At 39.9% G+C, this 22,669-nt stretch overlaps 1 protein-coding gene across 2 annotated transcripts in view; it reads right to left on the reverse strand.

The window, feature by feature from the left end:
* LOC141769103 (netrin receptor UNC5C-like) overlaps nt 1-22,669 on the reverse strand; it is a 231,106-nt gene that overhangs the window by 37,099 nt on the left and 171,338 nt on the right. Inside the window, exons 5-8 of one of the 2 annotated variants that reach the window (XM_074637823.1) lie at nt 15,366-15,546; nt 12,770-12,937; nt 12,319-12,483; nt 4,120-4,176 (exon numbers count right to left, since the gene is read on the reverse strand). In XM_074637823.1, the coding sequence (XP_074493924.1) occupies nt 4,120-4,176; nt 12,319-12,483; nt 12,770-12,937; nt 15,366-15,546 (571 nt within the window). The remainder of the gene's footprint in view (nt 1-4,119; nt 4,177-12,318; nt 12,484-12,769; nt 12,938-15,365; nt 15,547-22,669) is intronic. The other variant, XM_074637824.1, reaches the window with a different exon arrangement.

A 22,669-nucleotide genomic window follows, 5' to 3' on the forward strand; every position in this document is an offset into this window, starting at 1 on the left:
TCGCAAAACATCATCTAAAAAAATAAAAAGTCTGGTAACATGGTCACATACAGTTGGTAACCACATGTGTGTGCCAAAGTGTGTGACTAATAAACCTTTGGGGCTCCGGTAAATTGCGGGAATTACACACACACATACACTCTCTCTCACACAGTTGATTACACACGTGGGCTAGCGGGAACAGAAGCCCCAGCTCTCCCTCAGTCAGCATGGATCGCTGTCTATCGATTGGCTGAGCTTTTTGTCATTCACATAGTCTGTCCAATCTGCCACGGAGAAGATTTAAAGAAGGGGGAAACAAGGATAACTCAGCTTAGCTTGTCTCTATCTTCTCTGTGATCTGCATCCAAAGCAGAGCTGTGTGGACAATCACTCCTTGAAACTCATTCAACTGCCTTTTTGATCTTCCCTGGCAAAAACATGCAAACACCACCCATACTGCACTCCTGGCAGTGGCACACACATCCGCTCTAAGTAACTGGCAGGGATGAGCGGAAGAGAGGCGGTCAGAGTGAGAAAGCAAGTAGTCATTTGTAAATATGTCTATCCTTATCTCCTGTAGTGGGGATGGAAATAACTTGGTCACTTTAGAGTCACTAAAGCCAGAGTGTGTATTTCCATGACAACAAACAACTCTGTACAGGTATATAAAGTCATTAGATTGCAAGCACCGAGTAACAACCCTGAAATACAGGAACATTTTAGCTATTTAACGAATGGACTGAATACAAGCCGTTCAATGCAACTTGTTTTATCCAACTGAAATGACCTCTTTCAGTGTCCGCTGGCAACAAATGTGAATCACGAAATACAGGCAGAAAGCTGCCTCCCTCCGCACAAATCTACAGCTCCCGTCCCTCTCTTCGCCTCAAGCCGAGCTGGTCTGTGACTGACACAAACAGCCATGCCTCATTCGCAAAAAAAGAGACATAAAAGCAAACAAATTAGGGTGCAAATGCAAAATAAAGCAGTGATAATTATAATGCTGTTTTGTCATTTTACTTTTTCTGGCTTGAGGCTAAAGGTTTTCAGCCTTCACACATGAGATAACCTATGACAACAGTTGGTAAACCAGGGCCCTGTTCTCACTTATGACATCTGGGCCGAAGAGAACATACAGAATATGCTTAATATAGTCCACAAAAAAAGTGACGTTTATAAAGTAATTTGAGATAAACAGGAAGAGAAGGGATTCGTACGCACAGTAAATCACTGCCAAGTTAAAGTGAAAAAACACTGACAGCATTATACCAAAGTCTGCGATTCCCTGCATTGAAGAGGCAGCTCTCGAGACGAAAAATACATTTTCTGCTTTGTATACACCTCCTCAGCAACTTCATTTTTAACTTTACTTTGTGCACTGTTAAACTGAGAACCAAAAGTATCAATTTCACTCTGATTCGGAGTAGCTAAATGGATTATGCCTCGTGAAAGCACCCTAAGACTGTGAGAAGACCACAATCCGGTCCTACTTGTCTAGAAATCAAAAACCAATTTTCAGGAGAAGATGGGCATTGTCTTAAAATTCCTGTTGGTATCAAGGAATACGGGCAGGGGGCCATGTTCTGGAAAAATAAATCTCAGCACCTATATATAATTATCAAATCTCCGGTATTGACCAAATAGCATCACCTCCCTGCAGATACAGTATGATTATAGTTTCTGCAGTGGAGCAGTAGAAATCTTCCATATCAACTCTTTATCTGACAGCTGAGGAGGCAGAATCAGATTTTGCTAACACAGCTATTAGATGTCGAACCAGATATGGAGGTGGTCAGTATTGCATTTGTAATCTGACTTAAGGCCCTGATATGGACAGGACATGGACAGCAGACATGCCACGGTTCTGTTTCTGTTGTCTGCATAGGTGGACATGTTCACATTTGGGCGAAATGTTGACGGTCCCACGTTGCAGCCCTGTCTCCTACAACATTACACTCCCATACAACTAAAGTGCATTCTCAAATATGTTTCGAGGACAATGTATTTTTCTCCAAGATTACCGTTGCAGTTTTAAACAGTTTTAAACATGTTGTAAATTGAAACAGAACAAAACAAAAAACGCAACAAAACTACTTTGTTAGATTTAGTAAAAAAAAACAAAAAACATAATTGAGTTTGTTGCGTTAAGCTAAATGCATAAATTCAAATAAGTGAACATCTCCTTGGTGGAAGCCCTGTGTCTGTGTGACCCTGACCTCCTTCCTATGCAGACTTCTGGGTACTATCAATACAAAAATCTTTGTGATATGTCAAAAACTAAAATAATCTGTGACAAAAAATGTTTTTCTCCCAAAACATAATTCACAATGCAGTTTCGTTGTATGGGAACGTAATTTTTAGGAGACAGGGCTGCACATGGGCATGTGGATGCGGAAATGTGATTTGAGTTATAAATTAAAGCTTGGTGATTAGTAAGTCATGCCACCTCTCAATGTTACTGACTGTACTTTTGAATAATAAAACCAGATTGACAATCTGTTAAATGAGCAACGACTGCCTCTTCATCTCATCTCCAGTTCTCTCTCTGTCCGTATCTGTCTGGGACTAGTCATCTCACAAAACACACCGGCACGATGAAACTGCTTCAGCGGACACTAAACGAGAGTCATTAGAACACATCACAGACGCTCATAGATTGCTTTGAAGATAAAACGAGAGCTCCTGCAATGGGAGAAGTAAAAAGTGCGGTAATAATAGATGGCAGAGGTCTTTTCCCTCTTGCATCTCTCAATTCTTCTGTTTGTAGAAAATCTCTCTCATTATGTCACTTTGAGGAAGCAACAGTAGCAGTGAGAGTGATGAAAGAGAGGAAGAGAGCAGGAAAGGAAGAAAGTACTGAATAGATTTTTGACACCCTATTATCATCTCTCACCCTTTTTATTACTCATTCAGTAGCTTTCATACCTCCCAAAGAAGTGCTCTCATTGCCAGGTGATCCTGTGCCTTCCTGTTATTAATTTTTCTCTTCGACAAATGATGCATTAGCAAGAGGCTAATTTGACATATTAATCATTCATTGTGATGATACTTCAAAGAAAATGGGTCAAATCAGTGGAACCAAATCCAAAATGCACTCAGCTCAGTGTCCGTGGTTCAACCGCGCTCCATTGAGTTCTCAGTGAGCCAATACGCTTGTAAACACAAAGCAAGTGTTCAGAACTAAGGCAAATTGCCTACTTTGGCACCGATCCAGAGCTGTCTGGCTACTCTCCAAAATGACCACAGCTGCAACAAACTCACAAATTGTGAATCAAGTGAACTGGGGTTGAATCGATTCTCTGCTATCAGACAGGAAGAAAGAAATAATCAAGTTAATTAAAGGAATCTGTCACCACTGTGGTGCATTCACTGTCCAGACACAACTCTGGGTTCCTGCGCTACATTTTAAATGACGGAAGAGTGTTTTATTAGCAGACAAGGAAAATATAAAAGTACATACAAAATAATAATAAAATAGGACTTAATGGATAACAGAAGGTTTTTTATGCTTCGAGGCAAAACCTGTAAAGTTAAGTTTATGATATTTGTATGATGTCATGTCTTACGAAATGCAACTGGCATTCTTGTTTTTCTATTTTCTGCAGTTTAAGTAAAAGGAAAATGCAGTAAAATGGCATAGAAGGTCAACTATATATGACATTATTAGAGTTTGAAGTTGTATTTTGAAAGAGGAAAACCCCTAATTGCAGTTTCTGCTGTGATTGTTTAATACCCAGAGGACGGTAAAGGAATTGTGCAAATATGGCTTGATATATCTAGATTTATAGAAACACCCACCTTAAATAAATACACTAGGCCTTGCAGACTCGTATTTCCATCACACAAGCAATGGTGTAAATTATTAATCTAGCATAACTTCCTTTGTCTGAGAGCAGAGTGTAGTTTTGGAACTAGTGAAGCTACTGTTTGAAGACTTTTGTTTGATCGGCAGAGCAAAAAGATTGCACATGAAGGGAACAGATCATAAGACAAAAGCAAAACTCTCATCAAAATGACAAGTAACAATAAAAGACAAAGTATGAGCCAAAGGTCAACACTCAAACAAAGACAGAAACACTAAGATGAGTAAAGACAAAAGGAAGATGGATGATGATAAAACATAAAACATCAACTTACATGGGATTCCCAAATCACTGTTTTCTTTGTTCTCAGTGGACATCTGAAACAATGAACCTTGGGACGAGAAAAGAAGGGGATGGTGGAATGGATGGAGGAAGGAAGGGAGAGGAACACAACAATCAAAATCAAACAAATAGGTCAAATAAAATGGGACAAACATGGCAGGACATTGACACAAAAACACCTTAACATGCCAAAGTTTGTGTCTTTCTTACTTTTCTGCTCTCCTACATTAGGTTTAGTTGTCTTAATCCACAAATCAATATCAAAAGGTCTGAAAACAAAAAAAGCTTATTAATTACCTTTAAAAAAATGAATAAGACAAAGGATGACTTGGGAAACCCTAGTGTCTGTAAGACGGTTACTGCTGTGTCATGCTGAGTGGTCCACTTAGTCAGACAGAAGGTCTATGACACAGATGTACTGATGTATAATTGAAGTGCTGGTGTATAATTGATAAAGGCAAACACAGCAACATGGTGCGCTTAAAAGCTTCTTGCCAAACCAGCTGGATGTACATGACACACTGATCATCACCACAGGGCAAGGATAAATGACGAGGTTAAGCGGGGTGATTTGCAAATATAAACATACAGTAATGCGTGTGCATAGTTGACATGCATGACGTGGCGTTTCTTCATAGTTTTGTAGCTTGGCTCGGCTACATTTCTCCGGGTTTGAATTAGCATGTTTCAGCACTGGTTTATCAGATTTCTTACTCTTGTATTTAAGGCTGTCGCAATAACTGCAATATCGCGATATTGACAAGCCAACCGCAGGGGATGGCAAGCAAACGCCACAAACGCTATGTTCACATTTTTTTTTCTTTTTTTAATTCTTTGCAATGGGGGTGCTCCATTTTTACACTTTGCTACAAACAGCAGCAGCAGTGTTACGAGGCGCCAAGCGTCTATTCCGCTCTAAACGCTGCACTTATGGTGTTTTTTTTTCTGGTTGCCAAAATTTTTTTTCAACTTTGGGTAAAACTCCACAACAACCAACCGTCACATCCTTCATGTAGGCTACAAGTGCTGGACAACGACATGGAGGAGAAATTAATACACAAAGAACGGCGGGTCCGTCCTCTCCCTACGTGTTTCAGCCTTCCCTTCATCCAGAGCAAGTATTCTACCTTATGCCAACATTTCATTATTTTGTATCATAGCAACCAAAGTGCCTCAGCAGAAAAACCTATGCTGTGTCGCATTGCCCGTCTTTGTTCTGCATTTAACATTAAACAAGTATTTCATTAGTTTTAAAACTGTCATCTTTGTCATTTAAAAAGCAACAATACACCTAATAATAGCCTACCAATAAAGCTTTTTTATACAGCATTAAAATAAGAATAAATAAAGTAATTTGCAAAAAGAAAGTTGCAATAAAACCGCACATCGCACTGTTGTTAATTAATCATAAATTCTTTCACTGCGACAGCCCTACTTGTATTAAATGACCTAGCAAATGACTGCATTTACACGACTGCATCTAACAAATGTCATGCCGATTAATGTCTGAATCAGTGATGACAGTAAGAGCAACATGCCATGACAGAAAGTTTTCATGTTCCAATTATAACACGATTGATCAAACAAATGTGAAAAAATAAGGGAAGGAAAATGAAGCGTAAATGATTCAGTAAGACAACGACAAGCACTATGAATGGAAAAGATGGCATAGATGAGGACAACACATTTAAGAAAAGGAGCAGAAAACGGCTAACAAGCAGCCAAGGAAACAATGCGACAAAGTGAAGCGATTACAATCCACAATGAGAAGAAACAAAAGAGGGAATAATAGATCTTTCAATGGAGCGATGGCCCGTTTGATGCTCTGCCGTACCTGCTGACACTGCTGATCGCTATTTGTATAAAACAACACAAACACGATTCAATGTTCTCTCGCAACACTAAAGTTACATAACAGCCAGTATCTCTAGTGATTACTTTTGGTTTTAGAGACCACACAGCAGATTTTATTTGCTCTGGAGGTACTGTTACATAGCACACACATTCACACAAACACACAGAGAGAGTAGGTAGTGAGTGAAATGTCATGCTCTCAAGGATGACACAGTGGAGCTCTGACTGAATCTGCTCCAAGAATCCTGATCGATGTGTCAGAAAAATGTCAACAGGCCAAAAGATATAAAACAACACAAACAACTCTTAAAAAAAAAAAAGAAGTGAAAGACCGACAACTTCTGTCACAAAGAGACACACACATACATACACAGGCTCACACTGATGAACACGTAAACACAAAAAGAGAGGAGGCACTCCACGCGGGGCAGAATGAGGTCAAATGGATTTCTACCTCTCAGGATTTAACAGGACAACTTTAGAAAAAGGGCAGCGAGAGACGGTGGAAGAGATGAATAGAGAGGCGGGAGGTGTTGGTGGAGAGAGAACGAGAAAGAGAAATAGGGAGAGCAGAGTGAAGTGCTTTTTGAGCACAAAGTCAATTACAGAGCACCATCTAAAACATTAACTCCCCCCTCTATATTGACATTATCAGTTCATTCACAACCCTGAAACCCTATAAGTTACCACTTTTAAAACCAGCAACGAACCACTGTTGTACTTTTTTTTCTCCATTAAACTGAGTCTGAAGATCTAGTGTTCAAAATGTGAGACATATTCAATATAAACAAAAACAAATGGTAGTTTATATCTGGAGTTGTGCCACCAGCACATCATTTAAAGCAAAAATCTATTTTCTACACTTAATGAGGAAATATTTTGTGCTTTACTGATTTTGTGCTTTATTTAAAATGTCAGTACAACTTCCCAATTGGTAGGGTCGGGAAAAATAATTGATTCACCTATGTGTCTCAATTTTTTTTAAATGTTTGTTATGATTTTTCAATGGATTTTATAATGCCAGAATCAATATATTTGCTTCTTTTGAGACCACGTAAAGGTAGAAGGAAGTTACCGCTTTTATTGTTGTAGTCAGAGTAACGTGACGTCACATCCGTTCAAATCTAAAGTGGTAATCACTACACCTACAGTAAAGTATGAAAACACTTTGGGTTTCACACATTGCCAGGAAAAGCAGAGCTAGACATCACGGCTAAAGCTGCATGCTAACTCTGTCGTGGACAGGAAACGTAATCGTATTGCGCTCACGTGTGGTCAAGCCAGCTGACGCTACAACTGTAGAGCACCCATATACTGACATTAATGGTAAATACAATCAAACAGCTGACTATGAATGTACAAAAAGAATGGAGCTGACGGGCGAGCTAGTGATGGACTTGGCAATTTAGAGGAAGTATGCACATGTGACTACGTCCAATTTTCAAAATAAGGTGTTAACAAAGGGAACTGTATATATAAAATGTTAAAATGTTATAAATTAAAAAGAGAATACCACTAATTTGTGAGATAAATGTCATTATTCTTTGATTTTTGGGTTGCTGGAAAAATGTATTAAATAATGCATGACAATGACTGATATACTGTATTTGATACTGTATATACTATACTGTATTGTCCCAGCCCTACCAATTGGATACCAGCAATGAACCATTCTCTGTCTGTGTAAAGATAACATTTTAGAAGATCCATCATTCATAAACCAAATGAAAGAATGGTACAAGAATCACTTCAAGCCTTTCAAATAGACTCTACCTATAAAATGCTGCGCATGCAGAATCCCCCTCTAACAACCACACACACGCACATACACACACACACACACTTCATGGATTCCCGTAAATGCTACAGGAAACAGCTGAAACATTAGTGCTGACATAAAACCACGGCTGTGGAGTCATTTTAAAGACAGAAAATCAATCAGGGGAAATGAGCCCAAATCTATACCTCTATAGGTTTTATCCCAGATTCTGTGGCCATATCTCACAGGCCTCAGGGAATCCTTTTGATGGAGCAGAGACGCAGTATATAATACACTGCCTACGGAGTGGGCAGGGCTCTGCATATACAGTAACTTCTGTCAATAATGTGCCTTCGGGCAAAGCTTTTTGAGGGATTACATAATATGATTCCACTGCTCAGAGGACACTGACCGTCTATTTGCCTGATAACTTGTTCCACTCTGTTTCCATTTTCAGTCTGACATTGCCTCCACTCTAACCGATTTCCATGAGGGAGGGGGATTTGATTTTCCCTAACCAATCAGACCAACCTATCCGCCCGAATCTAACATAATTTTAAGTCAACACTGATGCGTAGCCATGACAACATACTGGTTTTGCCAGGGTTTTAAGAGTGGAGAGGAGCGAAGTAAAAACACTTTTAATAGATTTAGAATATCCTCAATAACAGCTTCTACCTTGTGTGGTTATTAATCCTCTAGTTCCGGCACACAGCTTGACAATGCTTGACAACAGCGTTGGTCCCGCCCGCGGCGCTCATCAACAGAGAAACCGTTGTTTCAGGTCATGATGACAGATGAATCAGTGAACTCGGTGGAGTGGACAGATTCAAAGGTCTGGACCCAGGCAAACTGTTGGTGTGTTCCAATACCCATAGTGCCATACTATTTAGTAAGTCCCAACACATAGTATGTCAAATGCAGTATGCCAAAAATACCAGAATGTCCTACTGCATCCGGTCGCATTTTGCAGTATGCAAGCCAGCATGCTTGAGCTGCCGAGAAAGCACAGACAGATGACATCTCATTGACAGGTATCACATATAGGAGCGTGAGGGTGAAAAGTTCAAGATGCAAAGTTATGACAAAGTAGTATGTCCCAATTGTATGCATACTGGATGCAACAGTACAAACTTTGTATGGGCAGCTGCAGTACGTAGTTCATCTATTAAATTATCACAACTATCTACTCTGGACTGCAGAAAAAAATAACTCACACTAGCATCGACTCACTTGGCTGAAGGCTTTGTGCTCGCTGATAAAGTAAATTTCTCCTTAACAGAACTCCTGACTGCGTGTTTGTGACTTATTCAACCTTTATTTGACCAGGAATGCATCATTGAGATTTAAATTCTTCCAATTTTTTTAGAGTGCCAACGCCACAATAGGCAGCAATATATTAAAGTAAACACAAACTACATATTACATAACTGGCAGTATATAATAGAGCCATAAAAGTACATATAAAATCACCAATAAAAGCCCACGCCCTGAAAAACAAAACTGGGATCATAAAATAATAAATAAGATAATGCGACTATGCAGATTTTATGCAGCAATAATATATTTTCTCTTAAAAAAGACCAAAGTTTAAGTATTTTTGTATTTTAATGTATCGGGAGCATCATATAGAGGCTCTTTTATCGAATTTGGCAAAAGTCCTTGTTCGAAGGGACATAACTGTTCACACTGTTTAGCTGAATGTATTTGCCATTTTCGTCAAGACACTCTCGAAAAACAGATTTCAATCTCAAGAGACCATCCAGGTAAAATAAAGGTCAAAATACAAGTTACATAAATATGGTGGTGGTAACCATAATAATGTATGTATGGACGAAAGATTATGGGAGTGCCTCAGCAAATGGGAAATTATAGACAACCATGCAGCAGAAAGTTTTTCTTGTCAAGACAGGTCGATATTGACTCTGAAACATGTTTCTTACAGTATTTCTTTGTTATGAGACTTCTTAAGATAAACGCAGAGATGACCCGAGGCTTAAAAAAAAAAAAAAAAATCTTGCCACTGAGGAAAAAATCTCTACAGTATATGGTTGCCATGTTGTGTGAAAAGAAAGACCAATGAGAATTGATGGCATAATTACAAGCACATGTGTGTATGTGCACCGGTTTGAAAAAGGACTATTTTCCTGTCTTTACCTTTTCTCTCTTCTCTTCACTCTGACAAGCTTCTCCCTCCCTCTCCCTCTCGCTTCACGTCAAATGCTTGTCTGCCAATTACTCTGAGTACAGGGAGTAACAAGCACTATTCCTAAAAGTCAACAAATAAAATTGCCTCCACCTTGGAAAAACTGCTGCTGCTCTATTTGTGCCGTTATGACTCAGCCCACACTTTCCATGCGGATTTGAAATTTACCACCCTTTTTTAATTTACTGGTGTCAGAAATCACTAAATGGTGGGGGATTTTGGACGATCGTTCCATACCAATATCTATCATTATTTTACTTATAAAGCAGGTGTTTTTGTATTGAGTAATGGACAAGAAATGGGGGAAACTAAGGTTAATCATGATGACATTCAAAAACCATCCTATACATCATCCACAATGTGCAAAGAAGAATAAAGTACACGTGTAAAGCAGTGCAAGAGCAAATCACTATTAAAAGGAAAAAAGGGGAGAAGGTAGGCTCCTGGAGAAAGGCATAAAACCAGAGGGTCTGAGAGGAAGAGGCAAGAAAGATGGCAATGACGATAGGAGACTTAATGCAGAGAGTAGCATTGGTTGCTGGAGAACTAGAAAGTGAGATGAGAGGATTGATGAAGAGGAGGAGCGGTGGGAAGAAGAACGTACAGAAAGAGGCAAGAAACGAGAAGTAGGGTTGTTAATAATTAACCGTTAACCGACATTAACAATATTTACCGATTAATGCCATCGGTTAAACGGTTAAAAGAAATATTTAAAAAATAAATAAAAAGCAGAGCAAAACTCAAGAGGAGCGGCTTGTCACTTAAAGGAGAAAAGCTGGTCCACCTTAACAGTCCACCTTAAGAGAGCCTGAGCCGGCGTTGCAAGATACGGGAGCTTGGCTTGGAGGAGTTGTGGCATTTATTCACCGACAAACAAACTGTACACACACTGCGCTGCTACGGTCACAGCTATAACGCCCACACTCACCGCCGCAACACATACACAGTTTGTCGGACACTCGCTAACGTTACTCCGGGCAGACACACAGCGGACAACCTCGCAGCTAGACTAAATGATGCGGTGGAGACTTACTGGGACAATACATACAGTCATGGCTGCTGCAGTAACTCTCCCAGTCGGGTGAACTGGGGACTCAGTTTTCGGTTTTGAGCATACACTGCAGCTGGTGATATATGATGGATTTAACCTGTTTGTGCATCGGCTTATTGTTGCAACTGGGTGGCTTGTCTGGCATTAAAAATAGCACCGCTGCATGAAACACACTAATCTTGTCAGTTAACAGTTAATAATCAGTTAACGAGGGTTGGTTATCGGTTAGAAAAAAAATTCTATATTAGCATCCCTAATAAGAAGGAGGGGAACAAGAGGAAGAAAACTGCCAAACTTAACTGCAACGCTAGTAAATGCATAACCTGACCTTCCAGATGGTTTGTTATAAAGAACCATCTGTCAATTAACTCTCTCTTTCTTTCTTGGGAGAAAAGCAAAAAACATCTTTTCCATCGAGAAAAGCCTTCATTTCTGTTCTTTGCTCTTCTTTTGATAAAGAAAACACTCTCCAGTTCTGATATAACTGTTATTGCAGCATCTATGCTAACTTCTTCAGGAGCCACCATTGTTGTTTAGAACGAACAGTCACCTCTGCATGTCATCACGCACACCTAAGCTACGCCAAAGCTGCAAGTGGCTCCTCACAGGATGCTGATTGGTCCGTGCTTTGGCTTGCCGGCACATAAACGCATTACTTTAAGCCTGACAAGATGGATTTTCGTGTGATATGTGATCCCGCAATTCTCGTGATATTGTGAGAATCCAGTTGCCATGCAAAGTAAGTAAATACATACACAAGCTAGATGATATGAAAAAGAAGACAAAGCAATGTCATTTGCAATGATTTCACACATGTCCAAGAGAATGAATGTGGAGCAATATTGCTTAAAAAGATAGCCTTAGTCAAAATTTTGTCCTGCAGCTTATGATTATTTATTTTTTAGTATGATTTTTTGAGTTATATAAACTAAAAATGACCAAAATGGACTGATTTAAATAAACTTAGTCACACATGTGGATTTCACAAGAATGCAGGGAGAGAGCAGAAGGGTTTGACAGAGGGTTGTGTGTCTGCAGCTATGCGGAGAAGGGATTAGAGACAGGCTGTGCATCTCTCTGCAAGCTCCTACTAATTTCAGTTTTCTTCTTGTCTCAAACATGTACATGTTTCAGGCATCACCAGCCCGATGGCCTGCCTAATCCGGGGTGAATTCTTTCAAGTCAATCCCCATCTGAAGCAGACACTGCAAGGCATTCGCTCGAATTGGCATACTCATCTTTCATGGTTAGGTATGCTATATGACACGACTTTAATATATTTATATGTTCTGCTCTGAAAGGTTCATTATCGTCGACTCACTTTGCATACAGAGTCCGTCGGTACAGTTCTGAGACTGGAGTACCAGCCCATCACAGTCCTTTCCTCCGTTCTTAGGTGCTGGGTTGTTGCACTCCCTCTTCCTCCACTGGGTGCACTCTGTCCCACAGGCCGACCACTTAGTCCAATCTGTCCACACACCGTCCACTAGAGGGAAAGAAGCCAAGATAATGAGATACACATAAAAGAGAAAGAAAAGAGTATAATGTCCTCAATAATGTCCCAACCCTCCCATAGTGTATCATATATAGGGCAGAAAAGTACAAAAAAAGAAATGAGGTGGAACGCAAGTTCAGGTAGAAACTTGGGGTCACAGAGTAAAATAGGATACAGTACAGTACAGTACAGCAATGTAGATAAAGTAGAGTTTAGCAAAACAAAATTGCACAAACTAAGTATTTTTTTGGATAAAACTGGACTAGAATAGACTCACCGGTGCACAGTGTGGTGCAGGCAAGTTTCTGAATGGCCTGTCCCTCACAAGGTAGTCCTCCGTTGAGAGGGGCGGGGTTAGTACAGCTGCGGGTTCGTTTCTGGAAGCCCCGTCCACAGCGACTGTTACACACCGACCACTCCGTCCATGTCGACCAGCCACCGTTCACTGTGGCAACAGAGATCAGTAACTTAATCAATAAAGTAATCCATACATGCATTCATCAGCTGGACGGCAGACTCCAGATCAGCTCTGATTGGTTGTTTTCCTCCGGTCTGTGAAATCTTGCAGATGCCATTAAGAGCACCGGAAGACACAGAGGTACATGATTTTTTTCAGATTACGTGTCTCATGCACTACTGTCAGGATATAGTGACCGTTTTATAAAAATAACTTCTTTTTTTTTAAATCGTATTGGCTCCATTTCTACCCACTACAGCTTTAAGCTTACAGCCACAGTACAAGAAATGTGTTTATGAATTGATAAACACAATTTGCCCTTTGAAACTTTTTGATATAAATAATGTGCCTTTGTGGTGTTGGATATTGATGGCCATCTGTGGCTTGACCAATGTCATTAATTATGTGTATTTGTGTTTGCAAAGCGAGGAACAAATAAAGTATTTTGAATGGAATTGAAAAACAAACTGTAGTAGACATACTAACACAAAAGCCTCAAGTTGTGTGATGTTTATACAAACTAGGTCTGTGATGAAGCAATTAAATGGGCAAAGAGTTCGTTAAAATCCTATTGTATCACAGAGGCATCATCAACTCAATGGAGAAATCGGTGTTTTTAATATGTTGTTTGATTGAATTGAACTCTCTCCCTCCATGGACTCAGTATGTGTTTTACAGATGCCAAGAGGCTGGGCTGTTGAAGTTTAGTGAGAACAGCATGATTTTCCGAAACCACACACACACACACACACGGTCTTGTGCAACTTTTCGCTGCTGCTACTGTAGCGCAATGTTTTCCCGCTGTTCACACTCACTAATACACACAGAGAAGGGCACACTGACACACACATATGGCTACACACACAGCTGTATAACCTACACATGGTAAAACACACGTGAACGGTCATGCTGCTTGCAGATTTCTTAACCCTGAACCCTTGTTGGAGAGAGCACAGGAAGAGCAAAAACAACCACTATAAGAGGAATCATGGTTCTTTGAGTTTTCTCAATCCTTACTAGCCAAAATAGTCAGTCTGTGTGCATCTTTTCTCTTTCTTTGTCTCTCTGTGTATCTTTTCCACTTTCTCCCTCTTGTTGTCTTTGTACCTCTACAAGATCTCCCTGCATCCTGTCACATTTAGACTCGACTGTCGCTTCATTATTTTGTATTACTGTTGTTTTTCATGAGAAAAAAAATGTGGCAGCACAGTGCAGACAAAGATGAGGGTGATGCAGAAAGAGAGAAATCAGGTATAAAGTTAGAATGAGTCACAAGGACACACAGAGAGAGAGTTGACATCCGGAGAGGTGGGTTGAAATTCCTCAGCTGCATCTCGACAGCTCTGTCTCAGCCCAGTGGACGCCGGTGCCCACTCCTTTCCCAACGCCCAATTAGAAATGAATCATCAGAGAGAGTGTAACCGGTAAAAGCAGGTACAGTCACTTTTGTCATCTACTTTCCTACTCTTTTTTTTTCTTCCTTCACCTGCCTTCACCTGCTCTGTTCTCCTCTGCATCTCCTTTGTCCTCACCTGTCTCCCATCCATCTATATAGCCAGTCCATTTCCCCCCCCTCATGTTCCTGTTTTTTCCGCTACTATTTCACCTTGTCAACAGTATCAGTCTGGCCCTTGCGGAGCCGAGAAGATTGAACCACAGATTGAACAATCTATTTCTGTAAGGATACATCAGTGTAAACCACTCCATCTCTTGCTGTCTGTATCGAACACGCACACATGCACAGCTATTTTTGATTGAAACACTCCTCCTAGTGAATAGACACAGTGTTGTATTTGAGAGATACACTGCGTGTGGTATGTGTGCGAGTGTTCGGCTATACATTGTTTTTCCTCAAAATGTTTCCTATCCTCTCATGTCTGGCTGGCATTTGGTAAAATGAAAAAAAAAAAGAGAAAGCGAGACAAGGCGTATGAGGGATTTTTTTCCCCTCTCAACAAGATTTTTCTTCTCAGTTTTTTGTAAAAAAGAGAAGAGCATCGCCTGAAATCCATCTAACACCATTCACAACTCAGCTATTCTAAGTTTTTGTTGTTGTTTTTCACAGCTGTTATCATGCCATATGCTGCACAATTCATTTAGTGGTGGGACTCTTGGCTGAGAGCACAGACATTTGGAAAGCCCAAGTGGTCTAATTTAAAACTGCAGTCCTGATTGGTTGGTTTTAATTGGGTGAGGTCAGGGGTGATCTGGGAATATCAGGCAAATCACAAAGAGCTAATTTCATGTGGCAGATGGGGGCTGGCTTGGCTGATCAGACACATTGTTGGGTAGCTGCCGCAACCATTTAAAAGGTGTCATATCAGTAAAAATCACATCTTTTAGTGACAATATTTGTTAGCAAAGTCTTGTTCACACACACACAAAGAACCACACAGACAGTAGCATGCAAACTCACCGTAAACAATGACGGTGGCCGTAGTGCTTCGTCTTTTGGCCACTATGTTCTTGGCCACACATGTGTAGTTGGCTGTGTCGGACAGACGCGCCTGTTTGATGATCAGGTTGTGGTCGATGGTGATGTAGAAGTTTCTGTCCTCTGCTGGGTCAATTATCTCTTCGTTCTTCAACCACTCCACCTGGGAGAGACAGAGAGAGGAGAAAATGAGGTCAGTATACAGGTCTTTCTACACCTCAAACAGAAAAGATCAGAAAAATTTAGCCAACAAGAGACGAAAATAGTATAGTATTTTATAGTGGAAAGGTGTGTTCCTGCCATGAAGTCAAAAACAAGTTAAACCAGATAAAAAAATGATTCATTCAACTTAAGTTCTTTGCTTTTTGAAACTACATTATATCTTGCCAGCTGAGGGAAATTATAAGATCACATCATAATCTTGTTTTCACAACTGATCCAGCCTGAGAAAAAATAAAATAAAAATAGTTTTGAAAGTGACGTTCGTTTAAAATAATCCATCTGTGAGAGCAATACGAACAAAACTAAAGGAATCAACTTTGTGTGTTTTGGTATAATCTTGCTTTTCAACCTTTCCAGATGACAAATAAAGAAAGTATGGAAGGACTTATAACAGGATGCTGGTGTAATCCTGTTTTTCAATGGTTCCACACAAAAAAAGCTCTGAGGAGAGGACACCATTGCAAGTAAATAAATAAATATGTGAAGGAGAAGAGGCTCTGTGGTGAATACAGAGACTATCTTGTTATCTGTTGTGGTTCATCTTGTAAGTAAGAGAGTAGATGCAAACACCTGTTTTCAAAATTATCCTCATGTACAATGTATCTTTGATATCACATATAAAATTCACAAGCAAATAAATGTACTTTGTGGGGTAGGATGTAAAAATAATAATAGAAATAATGAAATTATTGCTTACATAAAGATGTCTATGCACCGAGTCACAATTCATACAGTTGTAATAGCAAAGAGCCTCATCTAGAGTGAGCCCTTCACAACATGGGGGGCAGTGTAGAAAAGGAGGAAAATGTCCCGAACATATGCTTTCGCAAGGTACTTTGGGTGAAGGGTAGGACAGCGGGAAGCTATCCTATTTACGAGCCTAATCACATTTCCTGAGTGCTGTATTTACTGGTCCAAACCCTCATAAATTCAGCCTGTCCAAGCTTTATGGCAAGCACATAAATGTCCGAGTCGCCTTGTTTAATTCACGTTGTTTAATTTCCTCCTCCCTTCGCATTAGGAAATGGAAATCTCAGATGCAGAAAAGAGGAAATTCAGTGTTATTCTTCAGCTCGCTGCCTGCTCAGGCTCGGCTGTCATTCTTCTCTCTCCGTTATTCTACCTGCTTCTCTCTCGGATTTTTAGAGATTCAGCAGTGCTCTTTGGCCACGGGGCTCACTGTAGCCTTGAATTCTCAATCTTAAGTGAGATGCTGTGTGACCTTTCAGTTTCTATTACAAAGTAAAGGTTATACTGGAGGAAAAAAGCAAAGACAAACAAACAAAAACATATATATATGCAGTGCAAATGGTCAGGCAAGGAGTTTATCCTTGTACTGTACAAGTGCAGAAAAGTCTAGGTGCTCGCTCGCAAACTAAAGAAAATACAATGTGTGCAATATGGACTTTTTATTTATTCATGCTCAGGATAGTTGAATAAGCTGTACTGTGGTCACAGAGAAAAATAAGTGCACTGAAAAACAGTATATTTCTTGCACTGCAGTACGTTCTCAGAGATCTAAGGTCACTGGTTAGACTACATAATCATATTAACCTGATATAGTTATGATGATAAATGCAGCTTAGCACCTCTACTCAAGTTATATTTGTCTTCAGCAAAACACTGTTAATTTAAAATCGCAAACCTATGCCCTCATAAATTCATGGGCAAAAATGGATAACACACGAGTAAATTCAGATGTAGACCTGTACCCGTATTCTTAAATCAACAGCACATATTGTGGCAGTGAACGTTGAATATTCTTGCTTACTTTTACATGATATTTTACTGGTTCATGATATATCACTTATAAGTTCAATACATAAGTTTAACTTCATTGTCTTGGCTCCCCCCTTATAATAAAATGACGTCAGACTTCCTTTTGACATAGACAGTATGTTGGTGTGTATATGTTGACAGGCAGCGAAAACACTTTTCCCTCATCAATACTCTGAGGACAGTTAAGTGGTTGTCAACATGTTTATTGACAATAAAAAAGAGTGAAAATAAAGCCTTCCTACTTTATGACAGAACAGAGAGATTAAGATCTGATGTCTTTGGTATTGTGGGGATGTTGCATCTGGAGTGTAAATGATTAAGTTGACCCCAAACCTCTTCACAACAACATAACATTTGCTTCCTTTATTAGTTTGTTAATATTGTTTCATAAAAATAGAAACAGCAAAAGCTGGCAGAAAAAGTTTTCCTATTGGCCTGACTGAATTTTCAAAGTGTACAGTCATAAGGAAGTGTCTCACCCCTGACCTGAATTTGCCTCTGGATGATCAAAGCACCGTTTAAAAATATCTGTATGCTGGCGGTGAACCAACAACCCAGGGGACATGGAATATTGGAGGGTGAAAGACTGGATAAGAAAGTAAAATAATCCCAAGTGAAATCTCACTTCAAGCTACCTTATGAGCCCGGAGGGACTCCAGATGTATCCTGACTGTATTCTAATGCAAGCTGGTAAGAAAATATCAATTTGAAAAAAGGCAAGACCGTGGCCATGATTCAAAAAGTTCCACCATAACACAGCATGGACACTTGACCTCATAGAAAAGGACTTAAATCAAGTGTCTAGCTCATTGTGATACTGTTACGGTTTGGACCCAGATGCAGATAAGGTTGAGGAGGCAGCAGGCAGAGTTCAATGATTTAATTACAGAAAACTTACATAGTACAAAAATTCAGCTGGTCTGGCAGGCAGGTTACAACAAAGCAAATCTACAATGTTAAGTCACAAGGAATAAACTAGAAGCTCTCAACACTGGGAGAAAAACATCTCACAAGGAGCACCAACAAACTGACAAGGCTGATGAGACACAGGTGGAACAAATCAGGGCGGGGCAAACAATCACAAAGGTAGGAAGTAAAACCAGACAAGAGTGTATCAAAATAAAACAGGAAACACTAAACAAATGAAACAAGGAATATAACAGAAAACCCCAAAACCTAGAAACCAAAATCCTCTGCACACATCAAAACTAATATGAGCCACTAAAAGATACGATACAAGATAGTCTCAAGTCTTAACAAAAAACCAGAGGGCCTCTGGACACAGAGCCAGACCGTGGCAAATACTAAGAAACAAACTCTCAAGCTTCCTCAAACACTCATAATACTACTCAGAATGTACTATTTAAACTACTACAATTGTCTCATCATAATCTTTACTATGATTTTCTCAACACTTTATATTGAAACTCAGCTGTTCATGTATTCAACCATCTACTTTGCTGAACAAAACCAAGGAGCACAAACAGGTCTACCTTTTTTGAAAAAGTAATTTGAAGTCCACTTCCAATTAACCTTGGGGACCTTCTGCATTATAAAGTGCTTACTCCGGCTATTTCTACTGGAGTGCTAAAAAAAGCACACAAAAGATAGTTGCGTGTATGTGCCCGTGTTGGCAATAGGGGTGGGGGAAAAATATCAATACAGCATAGAATTGCGATATTTTGCGTGCCAATATTGTATCGTTACACGGACGTCAAGTATCGATCTTTGACTTTATAAACTATTAACCTCTTAACAGTTCGACCGCTATTCTGCCTTTCAGAGGTTGTAGCGGGCTCAGTCTTAAAGATAGAGTGAAGATACTGAAACTACAAAACGTAAGGAATCCATTAGGTAGCATGTTAGCTTGTCGGAAAAAAACACTAAATAACACTCCAAATTCACGCTAAATTTTGGCGAGGAAAAACTGGCATGGCCATTTTCAAAGGGGTCCCTTGACCTCTGACCTCAAGATATGTGAATGAAAACTCTGAGATGAACAGAGTGAAAAATGTATCTTATTAGATACAAACTATTGCTATTACCAGATGAGTGACAACTTTGCTCGGCACGTTTTCTGTAACTAGTGTGGCATTGAAGCATGGTGGAATTAGCAAGCTAGCTAGCAGACAGCTGGCTGGTTAGCTCTTGGGCTGGTTCTGCAAAGCTTTGGTGCTGCACTGATTATGGAAAATGAGCCCAACAGCGGGCTGGTGGCCAGCGATAGCGCCGGGTCTAAACGGTCCCTCCGCCTGGGGACAAGCTACCTAGCTAACTAGCCAGCCAGCTGTCTCCGGGAGCTGCGTTCGTTCTCATCCCGGCGAGCTGCGACCACACACTTTGTGACCCCACTGACGTGGATTCTGTTGTCACCATAACAACTAACAAAAATCACCATTTTATTTTGTACTAGTCAAATTACCACAGCAAACAGTTCAATGACCCTTCTACTCCTATTTTACTTATATGGATACATCCTATCTGTGAAATCAACTTTGTTACATCAACAATTTGACAAATGATGTTGAGTTACGTAATCCAAACAATAGATTAAAAGTACTCCAAAAAAGGACGAACACATACAATTTACAGCATTTGATCAGAAGCGATTTACATTGTAGGGATTATGTATTCATGTAATCCGTTGTTTAAGTAATCAATTCATGAATCCTTCTAGCTTGTGTAGTGAGCTTAGTGACTGTTGCACACAATGTCATTTCAACATAATGTTTGCTCCGAGATGTATAAACAGCAAAACATACTAATACTAATACAGGCCTTTACTGGCAGCCGATATTAATCTAAGCTGTGAGCTCTCGTGTGACGCTGAACTGAAAATAGCCGCTGCTTTTGATGATGCCTGAAGGTTGAAACATGTGAGACTGATGTGTGCTCCGCTGGGCTCAGACAAAGAGACCACATGTGGTGGCTATACTACCACTGCCACCGCATCATTAGCCACAGCTGGTGTAAGAGAGAGTGTGTGTGTGTGTGTGTGTGTGTGAGAGAGACAATGGCAGAGGGTGGCTGATTGGATCAAGCCAACCCCAGGGGAGAATGTGTATTTGTTATTTTAACTCTCGCCCCCACATCACCTGTCTGTCTCACTTTAAACACACACCACTAGACACAGACACACACACACTAAACAACACTCATACACCTTTTGTTTATTGCCATGGTGTAGATATCAAATAGTGGCATTATAAATGCCTGTGTGGAGAAACTGCTGTGTGTGATCACACATACACACACGACACCTTTGACATACTAACATGTAAGCAATACTCTTGTCCTCGGTTTCAACTGTAACAGGATTTAAAAAAGGTTCAAGAAGAGTAAAATCTTTTTTTCTTTAGACAAAGAAATCAAATGGCTTTTTTTTCAAAGGGATAAAAGCTTTGTCTGATCAATTACACACTCACTTTGTTCGTGTTTTCTTTCTGCTTGACCCAATGACTGAGACATTCATTTGCCCACAGGTATATTCCAAACCTGAATACGAGATAAAAGCAGGTTTGTCTTTCCTCAGTTGTTAATCATGTAATTGCTTGTAGTGTTTGGATACTGCTATATACACTACGTGTTGAGAGAAGTGATAAATTCTAATATGTAAATACTTCCATATGTTGTCATACTCACAACTTATTAAGGCAGCAGAAAGTGTACTGTATTGCACAATGTATAGAGATATACATCTTTCTTTGGCAGTGGAACAAAGGCTTGGTCGCATGCTGTGCAAGATAAAAGTAGGCCAAGATATAGAGATACACACTCCATTTTGTTGCACTTGAGAGCAGCACAAAATGTTTTGAAACGCAAAGCGTTGCCGCATATCTGCTGCTGAGAGCAGGAACATCACAGTCACACTGTGTCACAAAGAAAAACACAGTGTAAATCTTGCAAAAGCAAAACAAATGGCAGACCACAGAGCAAGAAGTGAGATAACAAAGCGAAGAATATCTATGACAAATGCTAAAATATGACATGCTTTGTAGAGCCACTACAAAGGGCCTCATATGGGAGTTGATAACAGCGCAGAGATACGGGGTCTACGGGTAGAATCTGCCACTGAATCACAACATTAATTTTTCAAAGTAGCAGCAGGCGCAAACACACAGATACACAACAAGGGTATGACGAAACACAAACCAGACCAGTTACAATAAAATCTGTTTCTGCAATCAAAGACAGGCGGGGAAATCAAGCTGTACTGCATATGTGTGTGTGTGTGTGTGCGTGCGTGTGCGTGTGCGAATCACTGAAGTGTTAATATGATTATCCCCTTGATTAGCTATATTATCTGGATCCCTTTAAGACCACAGATGAGTGGGTTAAAGAGCTACCAGAGTGATTACTCTACCTATGTGTGGGCGTTGACTGAGTGTGCGTCGTGTGTCCGTCCATGTTTTAATAATCCCAGCCCCCACAACCACCACCCGCTCCAGCAAGCTTTGCCACTTCATTTCATGGCGAGCTGAGACTAATGTGTTGGACATCAGAGGAGAGAGACGGTGAAGGGACAATCAACGCAGATTAAGACAAAGAGTTAGAACGAGTAAAGTTCTCTTTGTATCAACTGACCACAGGGCTTGTGCAGTGTGGTTTTTATTGTATCTTTTGAAGTAAAGAAGAGAAAACAGTCCAATGCAATCGGTTTTAGTTTTATGACTCAATTTGGCACATATTTGTCTGAATCATACGGATGATGTGCCGAAACGCTGATTCATAAAATTAAAAATAAACAAATTGCATTTGAGTTAGAAATGTGAATCTTTTTCCTTTTTATTGAAGGCCAACCTCTACAACCTTGTCTCATAGAAACGACCTCGATATACTACTTATTCGTTTTGCCAAACACATTTTAAGGGAAATTGCTGAATTATGCAAACATTTTTCAAGTGTAGGAAGTGCCAACACATTCTCATCCTAACTCGTCCTATACTGACACTTTTACAGACCCCTCTGTGTCACTTTTCGGTTGCAGTAAACACATGCTTAATAGGGGTGTAAGAAAATATAGAAAAAAATTAATATCGCTATATTCTGTTTTGTGATACTGTATTGATTCTCAAAAAGTGTGGATTTTTAATGAACAGTTTACATGCAAAGTTGAACTCAGTCAATGTTTTATTCCATTTGCAAAGAGATGCGCCCTCTAAGTGTATGTGCCCTCTCAAAGTAGTGCTATGGTGTTGGATATTACAGGGACTGTGATAAATGCAAATGCAGATCCACTGTTCTGACTGCATTAAAAAAGTAAACTTTTCTTTACTCAGATGTTA

This window comes from Sebastes fasciatus, chromosome 6 (assembly GCF_043250625.1).
Source record: "Sebastes fasciatus isolate fSebFas1 chromosome 6, fSebFas1.pri, whole genome shotgun sequence".
In the NCBI taxonomy this organism is placed as follows: domain Eukaryota; kingdom Metazoa; phylum Chordata; class Actinopteri; order Perciformes; family Sebastidae; genus Sebastes; species Sebastes fasciatus.